Genomic DNA, 23741 nt, shown 5'->3' with positions numbered 1-23741 from the left:
CTCTGCTTTTTTCTTGTTAAAAATCAAGGTAGATCTTTTGACAGTGAAAGCTATATTGCAGAAACAGTAAATTCTTGAGCTATTCTGGCTGAACTGGTGAAGGTCTGAAACCACTTAGATTTTGTCTGCTTTTGGATATTTCATCATTTTGAAAATTTTATGGCTTTAATCTCAGCTAAGCGTGCGCTGTTGTAGTATGCCTCTAAACAAATGTTGGAGCTTTTCCCTTTAAAAATATGGGTTGTCTTTATAGATAGTAAGTTTTTCTCCTTCTTGCTAAGGTAGAATATCAGGTAAATCCAAGAAAGCTGGAGTAAAAAGCTGTAGAGAGATTGCTTCAAGAAAAATAGAAAAGGTCATAAATCATCATCATAATTAGTTACCCTGGAAAAACCATATTAGAAAATCTTGAGTTATTTCTGAGGTTAGATGGAATTGAATTGGTTCATTCAAAAGATTCCGTTTCCCCTGTCCTGGTAAGGAATTGCACAGGTTTTGTGAAATAATGTTTAGGCTCCCAAAATGCTTTTATCAAGGAGTTCAAAGCTAAACAAAGGCTGTTAGACATACAGGATCCCTTTGAGAGAATTTATGATCTGAACTCTTATTAATTTTAGAATGGATTAAACAATATATGTCAGGAATAATCATCTGCTCCAAGTCTTTTTACAGTCTTAGAACAGTAGTAGGGTTTTTAAGAAAATTGATTCGTGATGTTACCCCTCGCTTTGGAAAGACACATGTTTAAACAAGCATATTCCTTTACTAAAAAAATATGTTAATTTGGTAGTACACCGTACTGAGTTGAATAGGAATGACAGCTTCTAAGACAGCCTTTAATTTGGTATTCAAAACCAAAATTGTAAACTTCGGTTTTGTTTGGTAGCTGCTCAGAACAGGCAGGATATACAGTAGCATTTTTAAAAGATGCTAATGACTTGAAAGAGGAGATGGAAGTCAGGCATACATTTTAATTATGGGGGAGGGGTTGCAACAGAAAAATGTTTTTTTTACTGCAGAGATTTTAAGGGAATGAGACAAGGAAAAACAGACTGAAGATAGTTGCTTTCATTTGGCAGGGGTGTTTAATAAAAGCAGAACTTGTGGTTGTAAAGTGTGCTTATTAAATTCTTCATTTACACTACCTAATTAATTCTAGCATTTTAAATTAACAGTGAAACTGGTCCCTGCTGTACCATTTCATAGCTACAGCATATTTCGTCCAACAACCCAGTTGTTCAGGTTTAATCAGCTGCTCTCAAAAAATGAGAAGGAACTTGAGTTTAAAAAAAACCTAAATGGCATAAACATTTTGGAGCAGCATTACATGAAGGGGGGGGGTGTCTTCACGAAGGAATACTATGGCTTCGGATATGAGTCTCCGTGCTTACAAGCAATGCTAAGCTGTGTAGTGTTGCAGATACTCTTTATTTCTTATTTTGTCTGAAGAATCAGTGATAAATATCTTCCTGACTTGGGCAAGAAGAGTGCTTGAATTCATCAGAGAATCTTGAGGGAAGAAATGCTGAACTTGTTTTGTCCCATGTTTGAAAACAAAAGATCCAGTCAGTGTAGTGTCTGTCGGAGACACTGTACTTGCTGCTGGCCAAGTGAGTTGTCCTTGTTGACATAGTTTGTGTGGGGGAGAAGGGGTTGTCTGTTATTAATTTTTTAATTGATTCGGTGATCTTAGATACAATTCTTAAGAGCTCAGCTTTGTTTCTCTGTAATCTTAACAGGTATTCTTCAAATGATCTTTATCTAAAGTCTTTAGATCTCAGTCTTTCATATCTTAAAACGATCTAGGCACACTGTAAAGCAGAATATTGATGCAGAATTTCTGTGCATCACAATTTATGACAGTTTGCATATTCCTGCTGTGTGGCACAATTTGATGTTCTTTGCATGCATAATCAGGAACTTCATTGCTCCTCTGCCCAAAATGCAGCTCTGTCTTTAAATTGTTCCTTTTGAATTTGCAATTCCTTTAAGATTATACACAAATATTTACATACTTCATTTTAATTTCAGGTATTTATAATGGGGCTGATGCAGACTCAGATTAAAACTGCAGTTCAGAAATAATCGTGGCATTGTAAGTGTAATACAAATATTGACGATCCCAGTGAAAATTCAGGACAGGCAAGCTATTGACTCAAAGCAGTAGCATCTGTGTGTTATCACATGTTAGGAGAAAGAAATACTGATTGGTTTGCCTGTAGTCTAGAATCCATTCCTCACTCTTCAAACGTTCAACCATACGAACCCGAAGCTAGCAAAATGGCAGTCAAATAATTTATTGTGAGAGTACAGGAAAATAGTATCTTAGAATGTATGAGAAGCATTCAGTGTTCACTTCTCCATAGAAACCTGTAAATTCCTAACCTGGGAGGATGGTTCTGCCTGTGCTGAGCAAGCTACCATGAACCCCTTCTGGTCCAGAAGTATGTTAAGTTGGTGTCATCTGCCTTCTAAAATTTTTTTCCTATCTCCTTGTATAATGAGCAGTTTACCAGCACATACCAAAAAGGTGCTGTTGTAAAACAAAGACCCAGGTTTTATTTAACTAAGCATGTTCAGTGAATGATGGCACTGAACTGGTGTTTCTATCTGGAACATGCTGTTCAGAGATCGCGTGCTTGGAGTTTCTTGAAATTTTGGAGCTTAATTAAGCAGCCTTAATTTCAGTATCTGGAATCAGTAACTCCCTTCTGAAAACAGTGGATGGAGATCTGTATCCTTGGGAGCAGAAGCCGTTAATGGCACTCTGGCAGTGACCTTACGAGGCAGGAGGTGAGGAAGCCAGGTATGATCATGTTCTCCAAGTGTATGGCCCTCCAGGAGGGAAGGTATTGGAGCTGATGGCAGGTGTGCAGTAGCAGGAAAATACTACTTAAGCTTTCCTTAGTAAACAGACAATCTAGTATTGGCCCAGTGTTTGCAGCGGGCAGCAGCTGAGACTTTTTATTTACTGGGAGGTTGTGATACCTAATAGAGTAGATGAGTGAGAGGTCACGGTGTTCATCTTGGGATCAAAGAGAGATTCTAAAAACTCATCATAATGGAAAGACAGAAAGCAAAACCAGGATTAATGGTGAAACATAATTATAGGAAAGAGGCCTTTTGGTAACATAGTTCATGATAGTAGGTTACTGTTGCACGGTTAAGTCTGCATTGGAAAGACTTGGACTGGCAATTGCAGAGATTAATAAAATTGTGCCACTTTCTCATGGGAGGAAAATATTTCTTTTATTCAAGGGAACTACTTCAAAGCTATTTATGTTTAGGAGCTGCAGATAGCGCATGTATTCACGGAAAATTTCACATACAAAGGATACCAGTGTTTTGTATATGTTTTCTATAGGAATTTTGTAAAAGGGCATACCAGAGTGTTTCCTATTGGAAGAAAAAAATGACCCATATGCAAATAAATATAGTTTACTGTGAAACACAGCATTAAGTTACCAGATCCTGAATGACCAAAAGTCTAATCTGAGCATAAACTACTTTTGCACTTGATGTCCATTTCACTGATTGTGCTTTGAAAGTCCCTTCCATTTTGAGATATTACTGGTTCAAGAGGTTTTCCCCCACTTAAAATACATTAAACAGATAGGATTATAGAATGTAGGGATTATGTTAGATAAGACTTCTAAACTCTTTAAAAAGTATGTAAACACTCATGCCTTATGGCATAAGCCCACCTAATAACAGGGTTTAGGAGAAAAATACCTTGTAGAGGTAGCTTATTCCCTTGTTGACTTGGAAGGGTTTTTTAGTAATTCTCTGTAAAGCAGCGGTAACTAGTCACTGATCTCTTGATCATTTATTTGGTACAGATCTTGTTAGACTGACTGAGTGTTAGCAGCAGTTGCTTTGCTCCAGTAGTAGAGAAGGATTAACACAACCCTTCAAAACAGGAAAACAACCTAGACTTATATGTGTTGTGATGATCACCATTTAAAAAGTGAATATAATTCTGGCATTTGGTTTGATTGCATATAAAGGCCATATTTAGTAGTGCCCCTCAAATTGGCTGTATATGGAAGCTCTGTAAGAAGCAGTGCAGTTTTCTGCATTTGACTTCTTTGAAAGCAAAAGACTTAGTAATTGCAGAAATAGGAAAAACACTTCTACAGCAGAGTACTCTGCTAGAGTTCTTTTCTCCTGAAAAATAATACCAAATTAAGTGAATTACCTTGGGATTTTCAGGAAGTGACTTGCAGATTGGCTTTGCTGTATTTCAGTAGGTGCAGGAGATCTGTATGGGAGTTACTACTTCGAGTTGAATGCACGGACAAAATCCAGCAAGGAAGGAATGGTCAGTGTAGTATACTAGGAGCTGAAAGACAAATGCCCAAAAAAGAAGCATAAAATGTGTTAGAGATGAAAAAAAAGGAATACAGAGCATGCTTCAATTTTTGGTTCTAATCTTTATCTAGTTCTTCCAAATGCATGCAGACAAAATATTAGAAGACATGAAAAAACCAGCATGCTTCAGTCTTTTAAACCTAAAATTTAGAATTATTTTTAAGACTAAATACATGGCTCTGAATGTCATTAGGGACCTTTAAGTTGATCTTAATTTGGCAGCCTAGTTATTTTTATAGCTGCTTATTTCCTGAAGTGTATCTGTTCTTGAGTAGAGATGAACCTGATTTCAGTGTTCCATATCCTATTCTGAGGGCTGCAGAATCAAGACAATCCCCAAATATTTATTATCAAAATGAACATTTGCATTAAGTATCTGAACTAAATTCATTATCACTGTGGGAGAGGGAACACAGAAATAGTAGTGAGAGTCTTGGTGTTGGATTTCTAAAATGTTTGGTATGGCTTGATGTCTGTTCCAAACACTGAGTAAAATGGACAAATTTTCATCCGGCATTTTCTTCATTGCCTCTCTGCAGTCATCTGGTGCATACTCTGTGCTGGCAAACAAAAGAATTTTAATTTCTTGAAATAAGTGTTGGGGCAAATAGGCAGAAAGCAAGTAGGCATGACCCTTGTGCTGTGAAAGAGCTTTCTAATTAACTTCAGCAGTTTCAATCCTGAGCTTGTTCTGAAGTGTAATATTAAATGCCTTTAATGCATACTTATTCTTAAGTTTTAACTGCTTGGTTTGAGTAAGTCTAGTGAGGATGGATTAGCAGTATGTTTTTTCTCAACAGCACAAGCACATCTACATGTCTAGAATTGTGACCCAGATACAAGGATATTGGAGGCTTTTCAGTGTGTAGGCTGACCTTCTGGTCTGAGACGACTCTTACATCCTTCATATTATTTGCATTGAAGGTAACTGTCTACTAGAGAACAACCAGGTGAAGCAGTTCTGTTGAACCAGACTGTCATCAAATAGAGGGTTCCACCACCCTTAACCTCCAGTGTTGTCTGTCCTTTTTCCCTTGTTCTGCCCTTCCCTCTAGAAGCACAGACCCTGTGCTTCAGCACTCATGCACAACTGCTTCTGCTCCTAACCCTTTTTCTTTTCCTTTTAGCCCAAGGAGATCAAGGAGAAAGGGTAGGAGAAAAATGAGAGAGTTCCAGGAAATCTCTGGGAGAGTGCCAGCAGTGTCCACTACCAAAATGCTATTGTCCAGTTGAGGCAGGGTCTTTCAGGGCAGCAGTGGACAGCACACCAGGAGATATGTCTCAGGGTTCCAGGGCTGACTTTACCCAGCGTTCATCTGTTCCTTGCTACTCAAGACCTTCTGCCCTTCAGCCCTACCGATGAGCAGCACAGCTGCACTGTGGAGGTCACATCTGCCTGTCTCCCCAGTGCTTTTGCTTGGCAACTTTTACAAGAACAAGTGTGACCCATGTAGAAGCAATCTAAATGGTTTTGAAAGTAACATATACCCATTCTCCCTTTTCACACAACTGCTTTTTACTAGTGCTGTTAGGAATTTCTTCTTGGCTTTTAAGATGATGTTTAGCAAACTTGTGACCAGGGTTATTTGACCTTGTTTCTCAGACTCAGTGAGCTGGTAAGTTCTTGCACCTTCTTTGTTGCAGAGCTGATCTGTCATCACATCAGCAGCATGCAGGTGCTTTTCTCTACAGCCGGAGGAGCCCTGCAAGATCTTTACCTTGACTTGTAGGAATGGTCAGCCTGAGGTCTTCAAATCAGTATTGGGATCTGCTGCCCATGGGAGTACATGTCCTCAGCACACCTGTCTTTCTGCTAGCTCAGTTTGTGCAGTCCCTATACTGATGAAACAAAGTATGTCTTCAGACTCAATTCACTTAGACCCCATCCTTCAGATCTTCTTTGCTCTGGGAGTTATTTTAACTGTGACTTGAACAAGGACCTATTTACATGATCAAGCATCCTGTTTTCTTTGTCAAGTGAGATGCCATCTGTAGAGGGCAGAATTCCTTTTGGAATATCGACTGCTGTGCCTCAAATCCTTTCCTTCTCTCTTGCTCCCAGAAAACTCCAGCAGTTCAATCCCAATGCTTTGAAATTCAGGGTATCATCTTAATTTGCCTTAGGGTTAAGAGGTGTTAATTTCTAGTTATGTTATGCACAAGAATATATGGAGAGAGGGATTTACCACTGTTTTCTACACCTACACATCCTTAATGCTGTTCACTGTCTATTCTTTTCTCCTGCTTAAAGGATAGTTTCTTTTGCTGCCTGAATTAGGAGACCAGCAGCCTTTGTATGCAGCTCAGTGGTAATTCTGTGCTTATCGTCAGTGCTGACAAGCTTCTCAGTAATCTGTTGGCTATTGGAAGTTGCTCTGATGCTCTGCCTTTGCCAACAGGCAAGCATACATCTTTAGATTTCAGCAGCATCCTACTTTGTGTCCTGTGCTTTGTTCTGGTGTGGTCACTGATAGGGTATTGCAGCCTCTGACTTTTTAAACCATTTGTGGTACAGCCTGAGTCTTGTTCATTCCCTTTTGCATCTTTGCATGCTTGTTTAGGCAGGTTTTGTCCAGGTGCCATGTTTTTCATTTTGGTGATGCTGCAGTCTTGTGCTCCCTCTCATCCCTGTGAGACTTTGATTCTAAAAAAGAGGTAAAGAAGGGAAAAAGGCATCATGTCACTACAGTCTGAGTCCATTTCTTTGGCTTTGCTCACTGGCTCTGTGTTGGCAGACTCACTGCTGGGGTTTGTTGGACATAGCTGCTGTTCTCCATTCTTTCTGAGGAGGATCTGTCATTGACATTGCAGATGCTCCTACTTATCCCTGCTAGGAATTTCAGTGCAAGTTACTGACTTGCAGGTGCTGCTGGAGACAGGATATTGGAGTAGGCAGACTTCTGCTCTGACCCAGTACTGTTGTTCTTATGACTCTCAGTATCTGCTTAATCAGTGGAATATATCAGCTTGAGGGGAAGAAAAATGAATGTTTTTATTCTTTTTATTCACAAGAGCCCAGACTGGCTTTTTTCAGTTAGATGGGTTTTTAAGGGGTGTTGCAAAAGCAGATGGACAAAAAGCTGCGTCATACTCACCTGCAAGCAAACAAATGGCAGCATCACCAGCATGATTAATTGTTACTGTACTAGAGGGGCTGCTGTTCCTGCGGTAGAAGGTCTAATGTGCCTGCTTCCCTGTATGGATAATTGTCTGTGCTCACATGCATTTTTAAAGCACCTACGGGCTTCCTCTTGCTACAGCATTCTAGGGTCCACAAAATGAGGCTGCCTGCCTATTCCTTAGGATGCTGATGGTTAGATGTAGGGGGTGTTTTAGCTTTCCCTGTTGTGAGGATGGTAGGTAGGGCATGAGAAGATAGGACATGTAACAAGAAGTATTCTTCAGCAGTTCCTTTTTTAGACTCCTCTGTTCTCCTACATGCTGTATCTGTGTCATTTCTATTTACCAGTACGTATTTCTCCCATTTCTCTACTTTTTTCTCTAAATGTTTTCCTACTGTCTTAAATAAAAATAAAATCCTGCAACCCCGAACATGAACAACTTGATCTTGACGGGTAACATTTTTTTTCCGCTTATGCTTTCCACTACACTGGAATAGCTGCTTTAGTTAGTTTTGTTTATTGGTGGGATTGTGATCCTTGTTTGTTCTAGGTAAGGTGTGTTTAGGTACTCTGCCAAACTGGAGACAAAAGGGAAAATAAGTATATTCTCCCTCTCCTCTGTTCATGACCTACATGTTCAATATTGTGAAAAGCCTTTCTACAGGAGTTGTATATCATAAAACTTCCACTGGGTTTGGCGGTGGTCAGCCAGCAAGAACAGCTTGTAGTCATGACATCTACACATGATGCATCCAGTGTCATATATGTGGATAGTGTCATAGGGGAAGGTGTTGGCTGATACAGATGAAATCTGCCACCTTTAAAAGGGAAAATACTTGCTTTTCAGTGTGGAGAATATTCATCAAGGAGTATATTCATGTTGATGTTCTTTTCAACAAGATTATCAAGATAGTAAGTGGTAGAACTAAGTAGTATGTGCACACAACAAAGTCATAATATTTTCTCCTTTAAGCAGTTTTCATTACTGCTATTACCTGCAAGTACCTAAAAGGAATCTTATAGACATTTGAAACATAGTTAAATTCCTGTTCTTGCTTTAAAGTTCTTGAAAGTTCTGTCTTTAAAGGCAAAGCAAATTTATTAAGTAGGCTCACTGCGGTCTCAAGTATTGATGGATAGCAAAATTTTTACAGGTAGCACATTTCAGAATATGATAAAGTGGCTTTACTTTTCTCAGCATCTTTCCAGATGCTGTGTAAAGTAATCTACGTAAATCTAACTATTACAGATTAACCTTCTTAGCTGTCAGGTTGCAGCTTTTATTTACGTTTTTGCTGATCAGATTAAAAATGCTGCAGACACAGGTTGTGTTGTTAATATTAAATTTTCTATTCCGGTCCCTAACAAATTACTTTTCGCTGTGCATTGGAAAAACTGGTTAGTAGAGCTCAGAGTTTAATTAGTAGTCTGTTTGAGGCAGAATAGGTATTCTGAGTCATTGTTCAGAATTACTGTGAAATTTTAGTGTTGTTGCTTTTTTGGTTTTTGTTGTTTGACAGAGGCTGAGGTACAAAACCTTAAATGTTGCTGAATTAAATCATTTAATGACAAAATTAATAAGGCTTTTTGAATTTGTAGTCAGCCAGGCTTCAGTTATTGTTGCTGCAGTATGTTATGTCCTATTTAATATCCTTGTTTTGCAAAACAAACTCTTGTTTTTCTCTGGTTTTGTGTGCTTCTGCTATTTCCTTTAGACTGGAAATGTTATTGGCACTATTTCTACATAAAATGCTTCAAGATTTGAGGATGCGCACTGGGTTTTCATATCCTAACTGTGCCTTGCCTTTCCTAATTCTTCTGCTTGTGTAGTTCTTCTCAGCAAGAGAGCATGTTCTTGGCCTTTTAACAAAAATCTCTCTCCTATAAACCAAGTTCACTTCGTTAAGCCACAACTAATTTTCACTCTGCCTGTGCAGTTCTCAGACCCATCATAAAAGTGGGGACCTTGGTCAGTGCACAGGCTCTATTGTGGCTCTGTCTTCTACTTTTCTCACCATCACTCCACCACTCATTACTATCATCTTCTCGAATAGTGGGTCTTCTCCTAAGCTTTGACTCTGGGTTCCTGGCATCACTTTTTTTTGTGCAAAAATTTGGCACATTTGCACCAAATTGTGCACATGGTACAGAATGGGATCACTGTGATCTGAATTTAAGGTTACTTTGAAGCCTGAGCAGTGAAAAATCACTGTTTCTTTTGCTTTGCTTTTCTACTCCATTGTTCACTATTATTTTTAAGTTGCTTTCCACTTCCATCTGAATTTCAGAAATACTAGTATTTGGGATGTGATACAGGAAGGGAAAATAAGTCTGCTGTAATAAAATGTGTACCTTTTCCATGACCTGCTGCTTCACACTGCCTTTTTCTTTGGTTTCAGACTGTGTCATTTTTTTACTGTCTCAATTTCATCCTCTCATGATAATGGTATTAAGTAGCACACTGTAATATTTCATATCCAGTCATAGTCTTTACACATTTGAAGTATCTATAGGCTTTTGCATCTCCTTTTAGTCACAATTTTACCAAACGTTAGCATATTTTAATGTTTTAACACACTGGACACTTCTAATCCTGTATCTTAAGGTAGTCTCAAGACTTAAGTCATTCTTGACTTAAAAACCTGGTGGTTGCTGAAATTTGCCTTCAGTTTGTTGCTTTATTTATCTCCAGGACATAATTTCTTGTTATAGTTGAGTGCACTCTTCACCATTCTTTATGTATGACTGGTGCAGTGATGCTGTATATCCCTTCCATGATGTGACATTGGCCTATTTGGGATGTAAAAGGATTCCTCCCTTTCATATATTGCATGCTTTATGTAATGTAGCAACTTCTTTAATTTCTGCTGCAGACTTCTTTTCACAATGCTGCTTGTGATTTTTTATGTGCTGGTATGTCCCTTTTTTTCTGGGTCTGTTTCTTTTTTTCTTACTGAATATTGTTTTAACTTGGCCTGTTTGTTTCTAATGTCTGTATTCTTGTGTTTAATTTGTCTCTTCTTCAGTGTTGAATTTACTATTTGTGATAGACAAGTCATGGCTGTTTCTTGTCCATTCATGCCTGTCCCCAGAACACTAGATTTTTATAGTACAGTCCCTATTCTGTTCTGGGACCAAGCGGGGAGGAGTGCAGCCGTGCTCTTCTCAGAACAGCTGCTGATTCAGAGGCTCTGTGCTCCTTGAAGGACAAGGGAGGAGAAGATGAAAAGAAGGGAACCAAGAGATGTCAACTTTGGGGAGGAATCCAGATATTTGTTCAGAAATGAAACTCAGTTGTCTTATGTATGTCAGGAGCAGTAGCTTCTGATAATGTACTTAATCAGTTTTTTGCAGTAGTATGGACCCAACCCATGCTTAAAATCCAGTTGTACATTTAAAGAAAGTTGATAAAAGTAGAAAAACAGGAGGAGAATATGTTCTGCAGCATTAAATGTGCATGTTGTTTACAAGATACCATGCACAACTCACACTGGTCCAATAATAAGGTTTCTGTCTTAGGGTGGAGGAGATGCAGTTTTAGATCCCTGTTTGAGTGACTGTTACGCTGTCCAAGTTCATCCTGGAAATCTTGATGTCTTTTGGTTTCCCTTCTCCAAATAGGAGTAAAAGTGCTTTCCTCAGTAATGTTTGAGGAAAGGTGTGTTACATAGATAAAATGCTTCCATGCTACAGTAATGGGAACTGCGGAAGTCTCCCGCCAAGTCAGCAACATCTGTCTTAAACTGCCACTTAAGGTTTGCATGCAGATTAGTCCATGTCCTCAAGTACAGGAATTACACAGCTGACTTAAAACTGTGTAGTATGCAGGTAAGAGCAGAATCTTGTTTCAGGTGAGATACAGAACATCTGAAATGCTAGAAGCCTTTAAGAGACTGTAAGGCACTATTTATGAGAGTTAGGTATGTTTTATATTGCTTGTGTGGTCAAGTTTAAAATGGAGTAGTTGCATGTTTTTGAAATGTCTGTGGGAGTAGGATTTTTTTGAAAGGATTGAGTGGTGCTGGGCAGCAGCAGGCTCTGTCAAAGCATGCTCCATGTTTTGGGTGCATGTGGATGGATGTGTGGGGCTATTCCAGAATGAGAATCACTACTGTATCTAATTTTGAGGGATAGCAGCTACTGTCAATCAGTATTTAATTTAGAAGAGAACTGCTACTGCTTCAGCATCTCTGAAAATCAAGACACTAAGTTACACTAAGGGATTTGTCAAAACTACAGGGGAGGACAAAACTCAGTCTCCTCTAGCACTGCCTCGTTAAGTCAAGCTTTCTAGCTCTGCAAGGAGCTAGTTGAATGATGTTGCTTTCTGTTGTGGGGAGCTTGCACTTGGATTTAGGGAGGGTCTTGCTTTGGGTTTGAGATGACAGTGTTCAGGTCCTGGTTGTTCTCTTCCAGACAGAGATGTGGAGGGGTTGCAGTCACCTCACTAGCACTAATCATCTGATTGCTTTAGCTACATTCATAGGATTTGTTTCACATTTTGGGTAATGCTTTGTTTTATTCCTTTTTTTTCCTAGGCTTGTTGTCATGGTATCTGGCACTTCCCATTCAGATATTAAAATTGAGTGAGTGGTGTCTGTATGTCTGGTTCATTTTCCCTCTTACCCTCTCCCCGAGGGAGAGTTTTACGTGGGATGTAGCATGCTGTTTGCAAGGGCTTCCTTTGGGGTTTTTTTAATCACGTAGCAGTGTCTCTGTTGGAGAAGGCCTGGTGCAAAGAAGCCCCTTCCACTTGGCCTTTATTAAATCTGTGTGCGTGGAGCTCCTGTGGGAGCTCATTGTGAAACTCATGACTCCCCTCGAGCCCCCCAAAAAGGCCCATCTCCTCTGCAAATAAGCTTTTATCTCAGTCTCTTTGGCACTGCCAGGATTAAGGCAGTGACAGGAGTTTTCCCCCTGCAGGTTCCTGGGGGGGGGGGGGGGGGGGGGGGGGGGGGCAGCCTTTGCTATTTGGGCTCTGATGCCTATGGGGAAGAAAGAGTTTGCTTGAGGAATCTTGTCCCATCTGAGCAGGTTTGTGTCAGCATGTACACCTTTACAGGTACTCTAGCCAGAGCTAGGCTTCAGCCTGTGGAACACAGGGATTTTCCCTGAGGTTGGAGTTTGCGTACTTATTTGTTAAACTGTAAACATGGATTTTTAGGAGGGGATCTGTTGTAAGTGGATCCCAGTGTAAGTCTGGAACCTGGATTTTCTCAGTAGGATCATAAGAAAAAGAATCTACTGGCAGTCATTCTGCTGATAGCTGTTTTTAACCAAGGATAAATTGTGTTCCTCAATTGTAGGTGCACTGTAGCATCAAGGCATATCTGGGGCTCTAGATTCAATTTCATTTAATTACAGGTGACTTTTCCTAATCTAGAAGGAGGATCTTCTCAAAAGAACTAACAAGGACACTGACATACAGTAATTTGATGGAAGGTTCCCAAACAAAACTTGGATTCAGTTATCTGCCTGTGAAAGGCAAAACCCAAGATTTTTATTACTCATCCTTCTCTAATTTTTGCTTTGAGACATTTTTCCCTAAACTCTTGCAAAAGTCATACTTATATTGTAATAGGAGGATACTTTCATGTATAACATGTATTATGTCCAAGCCTGTACAAATATAAGGAGTCTATATTCTAAATAAGTGATAGACTAAATGGATGCTGTGATAGAGTTGTGCTAAGCAAAGAACAAATTACCTTCATAGTTGGATTACAGTGAATTGTGATGGTGATGGCATTGGCTTAATTGGTCCTGGGGACACGGTGTGCAGAAGCTCCTTCCTCCCTGCTTTGCTGCTTCTCTGACAGTAAGGTGCATTGCTGGGGTGACAGCAAGTCTTCTCCTTGATAAAGGCATGGACTATGAATGAGACTGTTGTTACCGGTATGAAAAAAGCAGCTGATATGGAGCACTGAGTTTGAAATGGTCTTATGATCAGATCTCCTTTGCCCTTGATCTGAATCTTCTCTCCATAGCTTACCTCCTTTTTTAGGTAAACGGCTCTATTTGTTGATAACTGTCATAGAAACAAAATAACAACAAAAAAAGCAGGCAATTCACTTGACCCTCTTGGTACATTTTTGAATGTATTTTCTCAAGGGTATTTATGTAACCTTTTCTGAAGGTCCCTACTTCATAGTTTTTCATACAAGTTGCAGTCATTCTTTGTCCTTCCAAGAATGTGTTTAAAACACTTCTGAAATGGTTTGGAGGCTCACAGGGTTGTGCTCTGCAATGGGACTACCAGCTGGAGCAGGGCTTACCTTGAATGTCTCTTCTGCTACTGCTATTTAGAAGCTGGAAAGCATGATGAGTCTCTTGCCCATCTCTTGCTGCTTTCCTTACTAGCCATCCATAGGTGGTATTTATTAGGAACATCCCCAGTTAGAGAACTGTTAGGGAAGGTTGAGAGCATGTTCAGGTCTCTTGGAAGAGTCACAGGTGGACAGCAAGTTGAGCTCAGCTGCTTTGATAGAAGCTCACCCTGGCACTGGTTTAATCCCTGAATGTTTGGCAAGGTTGGAACAGGCAAAAATTGGAGCTGGGAGGCTTGGAGAAATCATGGTGAGCACTATTTTATCTTTTGGTCCCAAACTCAGAGTGACTGAAGGCTGTTACTGTCTGACGGCTTCTGCCTGGCTAATATGAGATGAGCTGTCAGACGTGGCCTACTTCTGAAGGAAGGGATTGTGTCAGAGAAAAGCATCGGTGCTCAGTGGTGTTCATGTTACGGCTGTCAGGCGGGCAGCTTTAATTAGGTTTTACATTTGGGCAGGGGACAACAAAACCACAATTTAAGGCAGCTTGCACTGTTGCTGTCCTATTCTGTGCTTGTTTTCATGAGTGAATGTTTATAGTCCTGACCATAGTCCTTTAATGTGACTTTGCCTTCCAGAATAACATATTTTCAAGACAAAAAGGCTGTTTCTAAAACTACTTTTAACTTATCTGGTCACAGATCAGCAATTAAAAGTTGTACTATTCTATAAGTTGCTTTTAGAATAGTTTCCAGCAATAGAAAGGCTTCAAATTTGTCTGAGAAAATAGTTTCCTTCTACTTTCCCTGTGGGAGTGATTGCGGTAGGAGCTGTATGGAGAACAACCACCAGGAACAGTGTATTTGTAGAGTTTCAGAGTAGAAGAGATTATTGAGCACTTAGCACATCTCACCAAAACCTTTCCTGGATTAATTTGTACTTGAGCTACAGCATAGCTTTCTGAAAGATAAGTCTGAACTTTCAGAACTTCCAGCGGTAGAAGAACTGACAAAATGGTTGGTAGGTAGCTAAAATAATGTTACCTTCAGTGTCAAAAACAGAGCAAATGCCTTCCCAGGAAAACAGCGTTTGTTTTGTTTCTAGTCTGGTTTCTCTTATTTCAACTGCCAAGCAGTGGGACTTGGGATACATAACTCCATGTTTTATCTGCTGGATGGGCATTATTTAAAAAAAAAAAAATCAATCTGTACTTCAGATGAAGACTAATGTAGTACTGTTAAGGTTCACTTTAACCTTTTTTGATAAGGTAGACAGATTGACCCCAGTTTCGATTGAAAGAGTTTTTCAGTACTATAGTCTATTCTCATGACACCATCACCAAGGCATCAGTATCTTGAAGCACATACACCAGCACTGGGCATGGTACCTCGGCAGCGAAGCACGCAGTCAGATCAGAAGCAGCAATTTTTCTTTCCCTTTTTGAGCATGAGCATGTGGCTTTTATGCAAAGAAGAATCACTTTAGCCCCTTTAGCACCATTGCAAGCTGAGATGTGGTTGATTATCCATCCTGTATCGGAGTCTTTCATTTCCCATTTGGAAAGTATGTCACAGTTAACTTGGTTTGTCGGGATATAATCTTGGGTTTGTGCTATCTAAATGTATATATTTGTAGTTTACTGAGGAGATTAAAATTACTTTGCACCTTCGCTCTGTCCTCTTTGTTCTTACCCTCTCATCCTGCCTTTCTGCAGTTGATAATCTTCAGAAGCAAGGAATTTGGTTTTTTCCACTCATCCATGGAAGTAAAAAGCTTAGGGCCAATATCTGTTTCCTGAGACCTGTAGAAAAACATCTTTCTGGTGATTTTCTATTCACAATTCCCAGTTAGATATCTGTTGGCTGATTTTATTTTTTTTAATCCATTTAATATGTGCCATGTTAATTTTGGTTCAGTCAATTAATAAGCAGCACCAAATCAAGTGCTTTATAGAAGACCAAGTATATCAATGCTATTAAATCGACATTCTTAAAATTTGTAAGGCAAACTTGTAATCTCATCAAGAAGTATGTCAGTTTAGTTTGACAGAATCTATTTTCCATAGACCTAATTTGATTGACATTGATTTTATTACTCCTCTTAATTCTTTATTATGAGAGTCCGGTATTGAATATTCTGTAATTTTGCCTTGCTCAGCATTAGACTGATGGACCAGTAATTACTTGGGTTATCCAGTCCTCCCTCTTTGAATTTCAGTGCAAAATTGTCTTTCCCCTATGCTCCTGGAATTTGTTCAGTGCTGCAAGAATTACTGAAAATCACAAGAGTGCCGTTTTCCCCTTTTTTTTTGGAATCTATTCTGTGCAAGTAATCCAGATCATCTCATTTAAATGTGTATAATTTTAGGAGCTCCTGCTTAACATCCACTTGGGTTGCTAGTTAGTACTTCATATAGCTTCTTCAGGTGTATATAACATGTCTCTTTTCTCTGTACTGTTACTATCTGCTGATGAGTCAGCGTGAATGTTAAGGGATCTTTTTTCTGTAATCCAAAAAAAAGCTTTTGTTACTCAAACCTTTACTAGCCAGAGACTTTTTTCTAGGTGGGTTTTTGCTTGTTTCTCTTGTTTCCTGTGATTTTTTTTTTTCAATTTAGACTAGTTTCTGTTTCCCCTTTATCTCTTAATCTAAACATGGAATTGGCCTAAACAGACTGGTTTACAAAGGCAGGTACAGGTCTTTAATTAGCGCTGCCTTTTTCATAGTTGCAGGCTTTTGGGTGTTATGTATAAATGTTTAGAAACAGGGTGTATTGAGGGTTTTTTCCATATCCTTTCTCATGGTTTGTTTTAATCTTGGTGATTTTTCGGCTCTGAAATGGATCCTTCAATCGAATATATGAAATACATGCAAATACGAAATACATGCATTACCAGCTTGGGCTTGGCTTTGCATGTGTTTTAAGACTGTCGAGTCGTTGATAATTTTTAACCCTGTTATTGCTTTTAGACCTGTTCTTCACCACATCATAGGAGGTCGACAACACATTTTCTGCAAGCTACATAAAACATTCAGAAAGAGCAATGGTAATAGTGATATATCAAGGTGTTGTTTTAGGATCATCTAGAAATATCTCTTGCCTGCCCTACTGAATCGCAGCATGCAATGCACTATTGGGTTCCAAATCACAGAAAATATTTACTATTTACAGTGCTGTTCCTGGGAAGTGTAGCATGGGAATGAACTTCAGTGTCTGTGTGGGATCCCACTGAGAGGTCCAGCTGCTTGCTTCGTGCTGCCAGATTGCGTCCAAAGAAATGTTACCCTTTTCGAGTACATGCAATAAGAGCACACGATGGAAAAAAAACCATACATGAAAGTTCATACTGCTTCACTGTATTCTGGAAAAAATCCTTCTCCATTTTCTACCAGTAACAATTTTTAGTTATCTCATATCTAGAGTCTGTGTTCTGTCTGACATAAGGTGTATTGCTCTTGAGAGTAATTTAAAATAATATTTTTAGCTGGATATATAATTTTTTTGGTTTCTTAGCTGTAAATGTTTAGCACACTAAAGCTTTATTATGTCTGCCAGCAGTCATAAAGCTTTTCACAAACTATTTTTTTTTGGGTTCATTTTTTCAAGGGATTTTTTGGGGGGAGGAGGTGTCTGTCTCCATTAAATGATGTTTTTTAGAGGAAGTGCTTGAAAATACAAAATAAACCAAACAAAAAATATCCCTGAAGTGGAAAGCTCTTAACTGAATTTTTTTTCTTCCTTCAACTTCACTGGTATGAAGTGAGGCATATGGCAGAAAGCAGCAACAGAGATTTTCTGATTGAAACAATTGCACCAAGATTTCAGTAGGCTGCAAAGGGTGTGGGATTTGAGGAGGTTTTTTAAGATAAAAGGGGATTTTCTTGAATTAACAGAAATTCAGTGCTCAGAATGTTGAACAGACTCACCATTTTTTGTGAGAATACAGTACAGCCAATACAGCTATTAATGTAACTGATAGGAAGTCATAACCAATAGCTTCTGAGTAACAAGCCTTAAATTCTGTTACAAGTTTTATGTATTTGATGTTCAGGAACACAATCATGTTTCTGTGTGCCTGTTGTCATACAATTTTTGCTTAGAACAAGGTAATTGTTCTCTTTAAACCAGGTGCTGTAGGCATGCATGCAGACAGCTTTGGTCATCATGTTGGTACTCCTTACCCTTCACCTTGGAGAGAATTTTCCAGTTGGTAGTGAGAATCAGATGATGGTATCTAGGTAATTTGAACAACATTACTGGAGAACTCCAAGGAAAGGAGTGAATGGTCTAGGAAATTTTCATATCATTCTTTTCTTGTATTGCCATTATTTCCTTCGCTACCGCTTGTGTTGTCTGTGGGTTTGTATCCATGGTCTCTTCCTTAAAGAAATGAGAATGTTCCTATGAGGAATTAATAAAAATCATTGTATACATTGTAGAGGCTGGTCAGTCCATGTGCTGTGACAGTAACAGTGGCTGGATGTGGAAGCCCCTGTTAAGACAGACTGACATAAATCCCAAGGCCTTGCTTCAGCTACTCCTGTTATCTGAAGGTCAATAGATGGTTAATGGGAAAAGTAGGGACATGAACTCTGGTTATCCAAGCCCTGATCCTTGTCTCCCTTCCTCTGTAAAAGAGGTTTGCTTCCTAGAGGAGAATTTCTAGAGAAGTCCTTATGCCTAGGACTGTTTAGGATTAAATATATTAAGGATTTGATGTGTTCAGTGGCACAGGGATTGGAGATGTATAAAATATTTCGGCATAGCATGGAAAGTATCTTTACAGTATTTTTGCTCCAGGCTTCATCCTCTGTCAGACTTCAGCTCATTGTTGGTTAATGTCGTGTAACTTGGGTGAGAATATTTTTTTTTATTTTAATTCAGCTCTCCAGGAAGACTGGATATGTTTTTATACTTTTTTTCTGAAGTTAAATTGATTGGATGGAATTGCTCCCTGGATATAGTGTACATAAAAACAGCTATTTCTTATACCTGTGCCTGCATGTGGGCATTTTAGGCATGAACTGCAGTGTTTCCATGGATTTTTAAGGTCTTCCATCACATAGTTAGCAGCTTTTAGTGCTTTGATCTGATGTTGTAAGACAGAAGCGCTCCCTGTATTTGTGTTACAGCAAATGCTGTATTTTTGGTGGCTTCTGACTTTGAGAAACACACAGATGCTTTTTTGTAGTCCAGGAGACAAAGAAACAAAGCTTTGTGCTTGGGAGGCAGGATCTGTGCCTCCAGGGTACATCAAGGCACTTGGTGTGCAGCTGCTTTCCCAGCCTCCACTTTCTCCTGGTGAGCAGGAGCTGGGTTGCCCTTTGCTCCTGCAGATAGGAATCTTCTTCCACAAGTGCTTGCCCTTCTCCTTGAGAGGGATTTTCCACATGTCTTTTTCCTTTCTTGCTGCCTGTGAGCAGGAGCACTTAGATCCCCTGCACATCAGTGCCCAGAGGCAGGTTGTCTCTCGCTTGCTGTTCTCCAGATACACTGAAGGGTGTATGAGAGAGAGCGTGGTTGAAATAAGGGACTGCTCGCCTGCCTGCTTGGGCTCGCTTATTCTTGAAATTTGATTATCTGTGTATGTGCCTTAAAAAAAAGATAATCATAAGAATTGCTGTGTTTTCCAAATGTGCAAAATAACTTCAGTAGGAGGCTTGAGAAGGGAGGGAACTGGAAGTGGCTGTCTGTCACATTGCATTAATAGAATTGATGCTGCAAAACTGTTTCTTGGCAGTCGGGAAAAGGTACCTCTCTGGTTTGGGTTTTCACAGCCCGTTGCAGACCCAGGGCTCTGTCCCTGCGCTGTGTGCACGGGTGTCTGTAGTGCTGACAGCGTGGCCTCTCGGCTCCATGTTACTTATCCCCGTTATTAATCAGGTCTCCTCTTTCTACTGCAAACACAAACACAGATCTTGCTAGTAAAACAGAAGCTGTTGAAATTATTTTGGCTGCTAAAGTGGGCTCCTGCCATCCTGTGTGCAGCAGCAGTTGTACTGTTTTGGTTTTGCCATCATCTCCAATACACAGAGGAAAGCTTTAAATACGGTGCGATTTGATCTGTCCTTTCTCCTATTTACCACTGAGCAATAAAATGAGATGTAAAGGTGGCTGTATTTCTGTCAGCTGCTTCAAGGTTGGTGTTAAAACACTGTTTCCTAATTTTTGCATTTTAAACACTTAGGAACTTGTTTATAAACAGTAGCAAAATTATGTGTGTGGGGAGGGGTGCTTATCATTTTTAAGAGGTGGCCTCATTACTGCTACGGCAGGTCAACCAGTTACGTTTATTAGAAACTACTACTGCTTTCAAGCCTTATATGTGCTTTTTAGTAAACTTCTGGGGAAAGCAGGGTAGGAGGTTGCTTTTTGTTTTTAAAGTTAGGATCTTAAGAGCAGCAATTTTAAATGTTTATCTTGTCTTGCACTGTATTAAGGAGATAATGAAATGGTGAAGAACAGCATAGAGACCATAGGGGAGAGCAGAGATGAAATGAAGTGTATAAGAAAATTGTGTTTCCACTCTTGGAAGTTCCTGTGCTTAAAAAAAAAAAAAAAATACTGAGTCCTTTTTTTCTTTGTTTCTTGTGTTTCAACAGGGCAGAGTTTAGGGTATGGATTCGTTAATTATATTGATCCAAAGGATGCAGAGAAAGCCATTAACACTTTAAATGGACTCAGACTCCAGACCAAAACCATAAAGGTAAGATAATACAAAACACATTTTGCTCAGTTTGGGAAGTGGAAAAACCGTTTCTGACAGTTCCTTCACTATTTTAACCTCCATTGTAAGGGGCACTTGACTAACAACTCCTCCTTGGAACAGTGGGAGGATGCACAGAGGATGAAACTCCTCTGAAATTGCTGCTGTTGTTGAAGGGGGGAAAGTAGCACAAGGCTCCTTAAAGTATTGCAGTGAGGCTTAAATGTAGAATAAAGCAGCCGTAGTGATACTGTTATCCATAAGCAGAGGTGAAGTATGTGACACTGTATCCATGTTACACATTTTTCTTGTGTTTTAATAAGAAATACCTTGACACAAAACTCTCTTTTAGTGACACATTAGGCGTTAAAAGTATGTTTCTCAAGTTAGAATGTCATTCTCAAAAAAACCCACCAAACATTTTTTCTCAATTTCCACATCCTTAGTTTGATTTATTCTTTCAAAAGCTGGAGGGATTAGAGATCCCACTGAACTCTCTCATTTCATTGTTGTAATAGACCATTAGTTATTCAACAACCTTCTTTAGTGGTCTCACAAGAAAAGCAAGTTTCTACGCTGTCACATTTTTTACTGCATGGCTGCTAAAGCTTTTTTGAAACAGCTTATGGAAGATTTTCCCATCTCGAATTCTGACATAATACAGTTGAATGCATGTGAATCAAAAAATTGAAGGATAACAAGCAGTAGATCTGATTCAAGTTACCTGAAACTGCTTTGATCATATTTGAATGCTGGCTATTGATTTGTACAATTTCCTTAATTTTTCTTCTGTCTTTAATTTGTATTTCAAAGCCCAAAATGTTAAGAGTATGAAAATATAATTTTTACTTTTTAAAATATTCGTTCAAATAATACCAGTGATTTTTGCATCTTGCAAAAAGATAAACTATGGTCAGTACCTTATTTGTATTTACTCTTTATGACCTAAAGGTTTTGGTTTGGACACAGTGGTATTCCCTAAAGCAAAAATATTTTTTAGATTCCTGTGTATCTCTAAAGATTGTTTCAAGCAAGTTTTTCCCTGGTCTGTTTGATTAGTGAAAAGCAGAAGTTCCTAGCTGAGGGTTATGGAAGTGTTGTTATAGCTGTGTGGATTAGAGACAGCTACTTCCAAACTTCCCTCAGACCAGCCAGGTTACATCCCATAGGATATGTATGTGGGACATGTGTCAAAATGCTTGCAGCATGGTTTTGTAGAGTTAAATAGAAGATCTTAGAGGAATATGTAAGGCAAAGCAGCAGAATCTACCGTCTTATCTACTGCTGCAGGTGGAAATACATGCTTGGACTCAACAGTTTCTGCTTACAGTGAAAAGTTGAGCAGTAAGTTGCTCTCCAGATTGCTTTTAAAGGCACATTATCAGAAAAATTATATTTTGAGAGTACTAACCTATCGTCTAAATACTTTATTAAAAACTCAGTGGAACTTGAAAAATCTAGATCAGTTCTTAATGCAGCATTTTTATATTTTGGACGTCATTCAGCGTTAGGATAGACACTACATTTCTTCTCCAAAGTACCTATGCTGCTTTGTCTCCTGTTTCTGATTTTGTGAGCCAGAGCAATGCTATTGTATTCATAATCTGCTATGGTTACAGGAAACATAAGGTACAAAAAGGCCTCCAAAAACTCCAGCCCACCTCAACTATTATTTTCATTTCTCATGTGAGATAAATGTAAAAGCTTATGCCTTCCTTTTTATCATGTACAGTAAATTCTTGTTATCCAGGAACGTCCCATGCTAAAAATACTTGCCAAAAGTTTTTTCCTCAATTTTTTTTAACTTGGTGTAGATTTTATGAGTACAAATGCTTGTTAGGTTTAGGGTTTTCAAGTTATTAATAGCTAGTAAATGTTTATAGAATACATGACATTTTGTTGGGCTCTTGAAAGCTGTTAAAAAAAAAATAATAAGCAAAGGGGTTGACCTAACGTACATGCACAGGAGCTGGGTAATTTGTTCAGCAATTGGGAAGATAGGCGTAAGCTTTTTTAAATAAAACTGTTTTCAAGTGTTTATGCAGTTCCTTAAAACTAACCCAAGGGAGCCTTGGACACATGGATGTCTAATTGGCAATTTCCAACCCAATTTTTAATTGCAGAATTGCAATTGCCTCACCTTACCCCCTTGGTTTTTTTGTATTTTTAATTATGTTTTGCTCTTAGAAATCTTAATAAATTAGGTCTGCTTCCCTGGTACTGTGTGATGGGGATGGAGGTTTCCCAGTGTTCATGCTGAGTGGTGAATCATGTGTTTTTACTGCTCCTGGCAGCGCCCGTGTTGCCAGAGATGTCCCTAGTTTCCAAAGGGTTGCAAAGTGATGCAAAATCATACTCGGCACCACTGAAGTCTCCTGGCTTGCCTGTTGCCCCATACACCCCTTTCCAGCATCTCACTGTGATTCATTATAAGGTAGAAGTATTTTAATTCATGGAATTACTATATGTATTATCTGAGCAGATTCCTTTAGTCTAGCTAGATGCCCTCTACAGTTGTTAAAAATGCACTTTCAGTGCATTAAAAAAGCCTATTTCAAACGAACATATAGGAAGGGATTTGGTGGCATATAGTTTTGTAGGCTAAAAAATATTTAATGAAGTACTAGAATAACATTGAACGGAACAGTATTGAGCATTACTTTATTCTGTTTTCTTCATGAGTGTGGTGGTTCTTTACGCCCCAGAAAGAATCTGTGATGTCCTAGGGATGGATGGATGGGCTGAACCTTGGCCTCTGCCCATGTATGCTGGGTAGCTGCAGCCCTTCAGGGAGCGTTTCTCTGGCTACCCTTTTGTTTGGAAGCTGTTTTGATGGAAAGTTGAAATGCAGAATCTGTGAAAGCCCTTTTACAGGAGCAACTTACTTCTGCTTGCCAAGGTCACCTTGGTCCTGCTGGCTGTGTCCCGTTTCCTTGTTCAAACGGTCATGGTCTCTGCTGTCCCTTGTACCTAGACTGAACATGAGCTGGCTCTGGGGGGGTGATGTTTGCACTCATTTTTTGACCATACAAGGCTTAATTCCTGTTTTAAAATAAACTATATATATGCTCTGCATGTGTCCCCAAATTCTGTCCTTTTCACTTCAGTAACATTTTTGTGGCAGCTTAATGTTCTCTCTCTCCTGATGCCTTGCAAAACAGCCATGCAGTCACAGGAGGAACTGGTTTTATAGCAGGATCAGCAAAACAGCTAGGCACAGTCTGCTCTCAGATGTGCAGACTAAAATAACTGAAGAAAGTTTTTTTTTATTA

General features: G+C 39.2%; 1 protein-coding gene across 2 annotated transcripts in view; it reads left to right on the top strand.

Annotated features, from left to right (window-relative positions):
• ELAVL4 (ELAV like RNA binding protein 4) overlaps positions 1 to 23741 on the top strand; it is a 65203-nt gene that overhangs the window by 24368 nt on the left and 17094 nt on the right. For both annotated transcript variants that reach the window (XM_074906245.1, XM_074906244.1), the window contains exon 3: positions 20366 to 20469. In XM_074906245.1, the coding sequence (XP_074762346.1) occupies positions 20366 to 20469 (104 nt within the window). The remainder of the gene's footprint in view (positions 1 to 20365; positions 20470 to 23741) is intronic.

The sequence above is a fragment of the Athene noctua genome, chromosome 5 (genome assembly GCF_965140245.1).
Source record: "Athene noctua chromosome 5, bAthNoc1.hap1.1, whole genome shotgun sequence".
Classification (NCBI taxonomy): Eukaryota; Metazoa; Chordata; class Aves; order Strigiformes; family Strigidae; genus Athene; species Athene noctua.
This window is presented reverse-complemented; position numbering and strand designations above follow the sequence as displayed.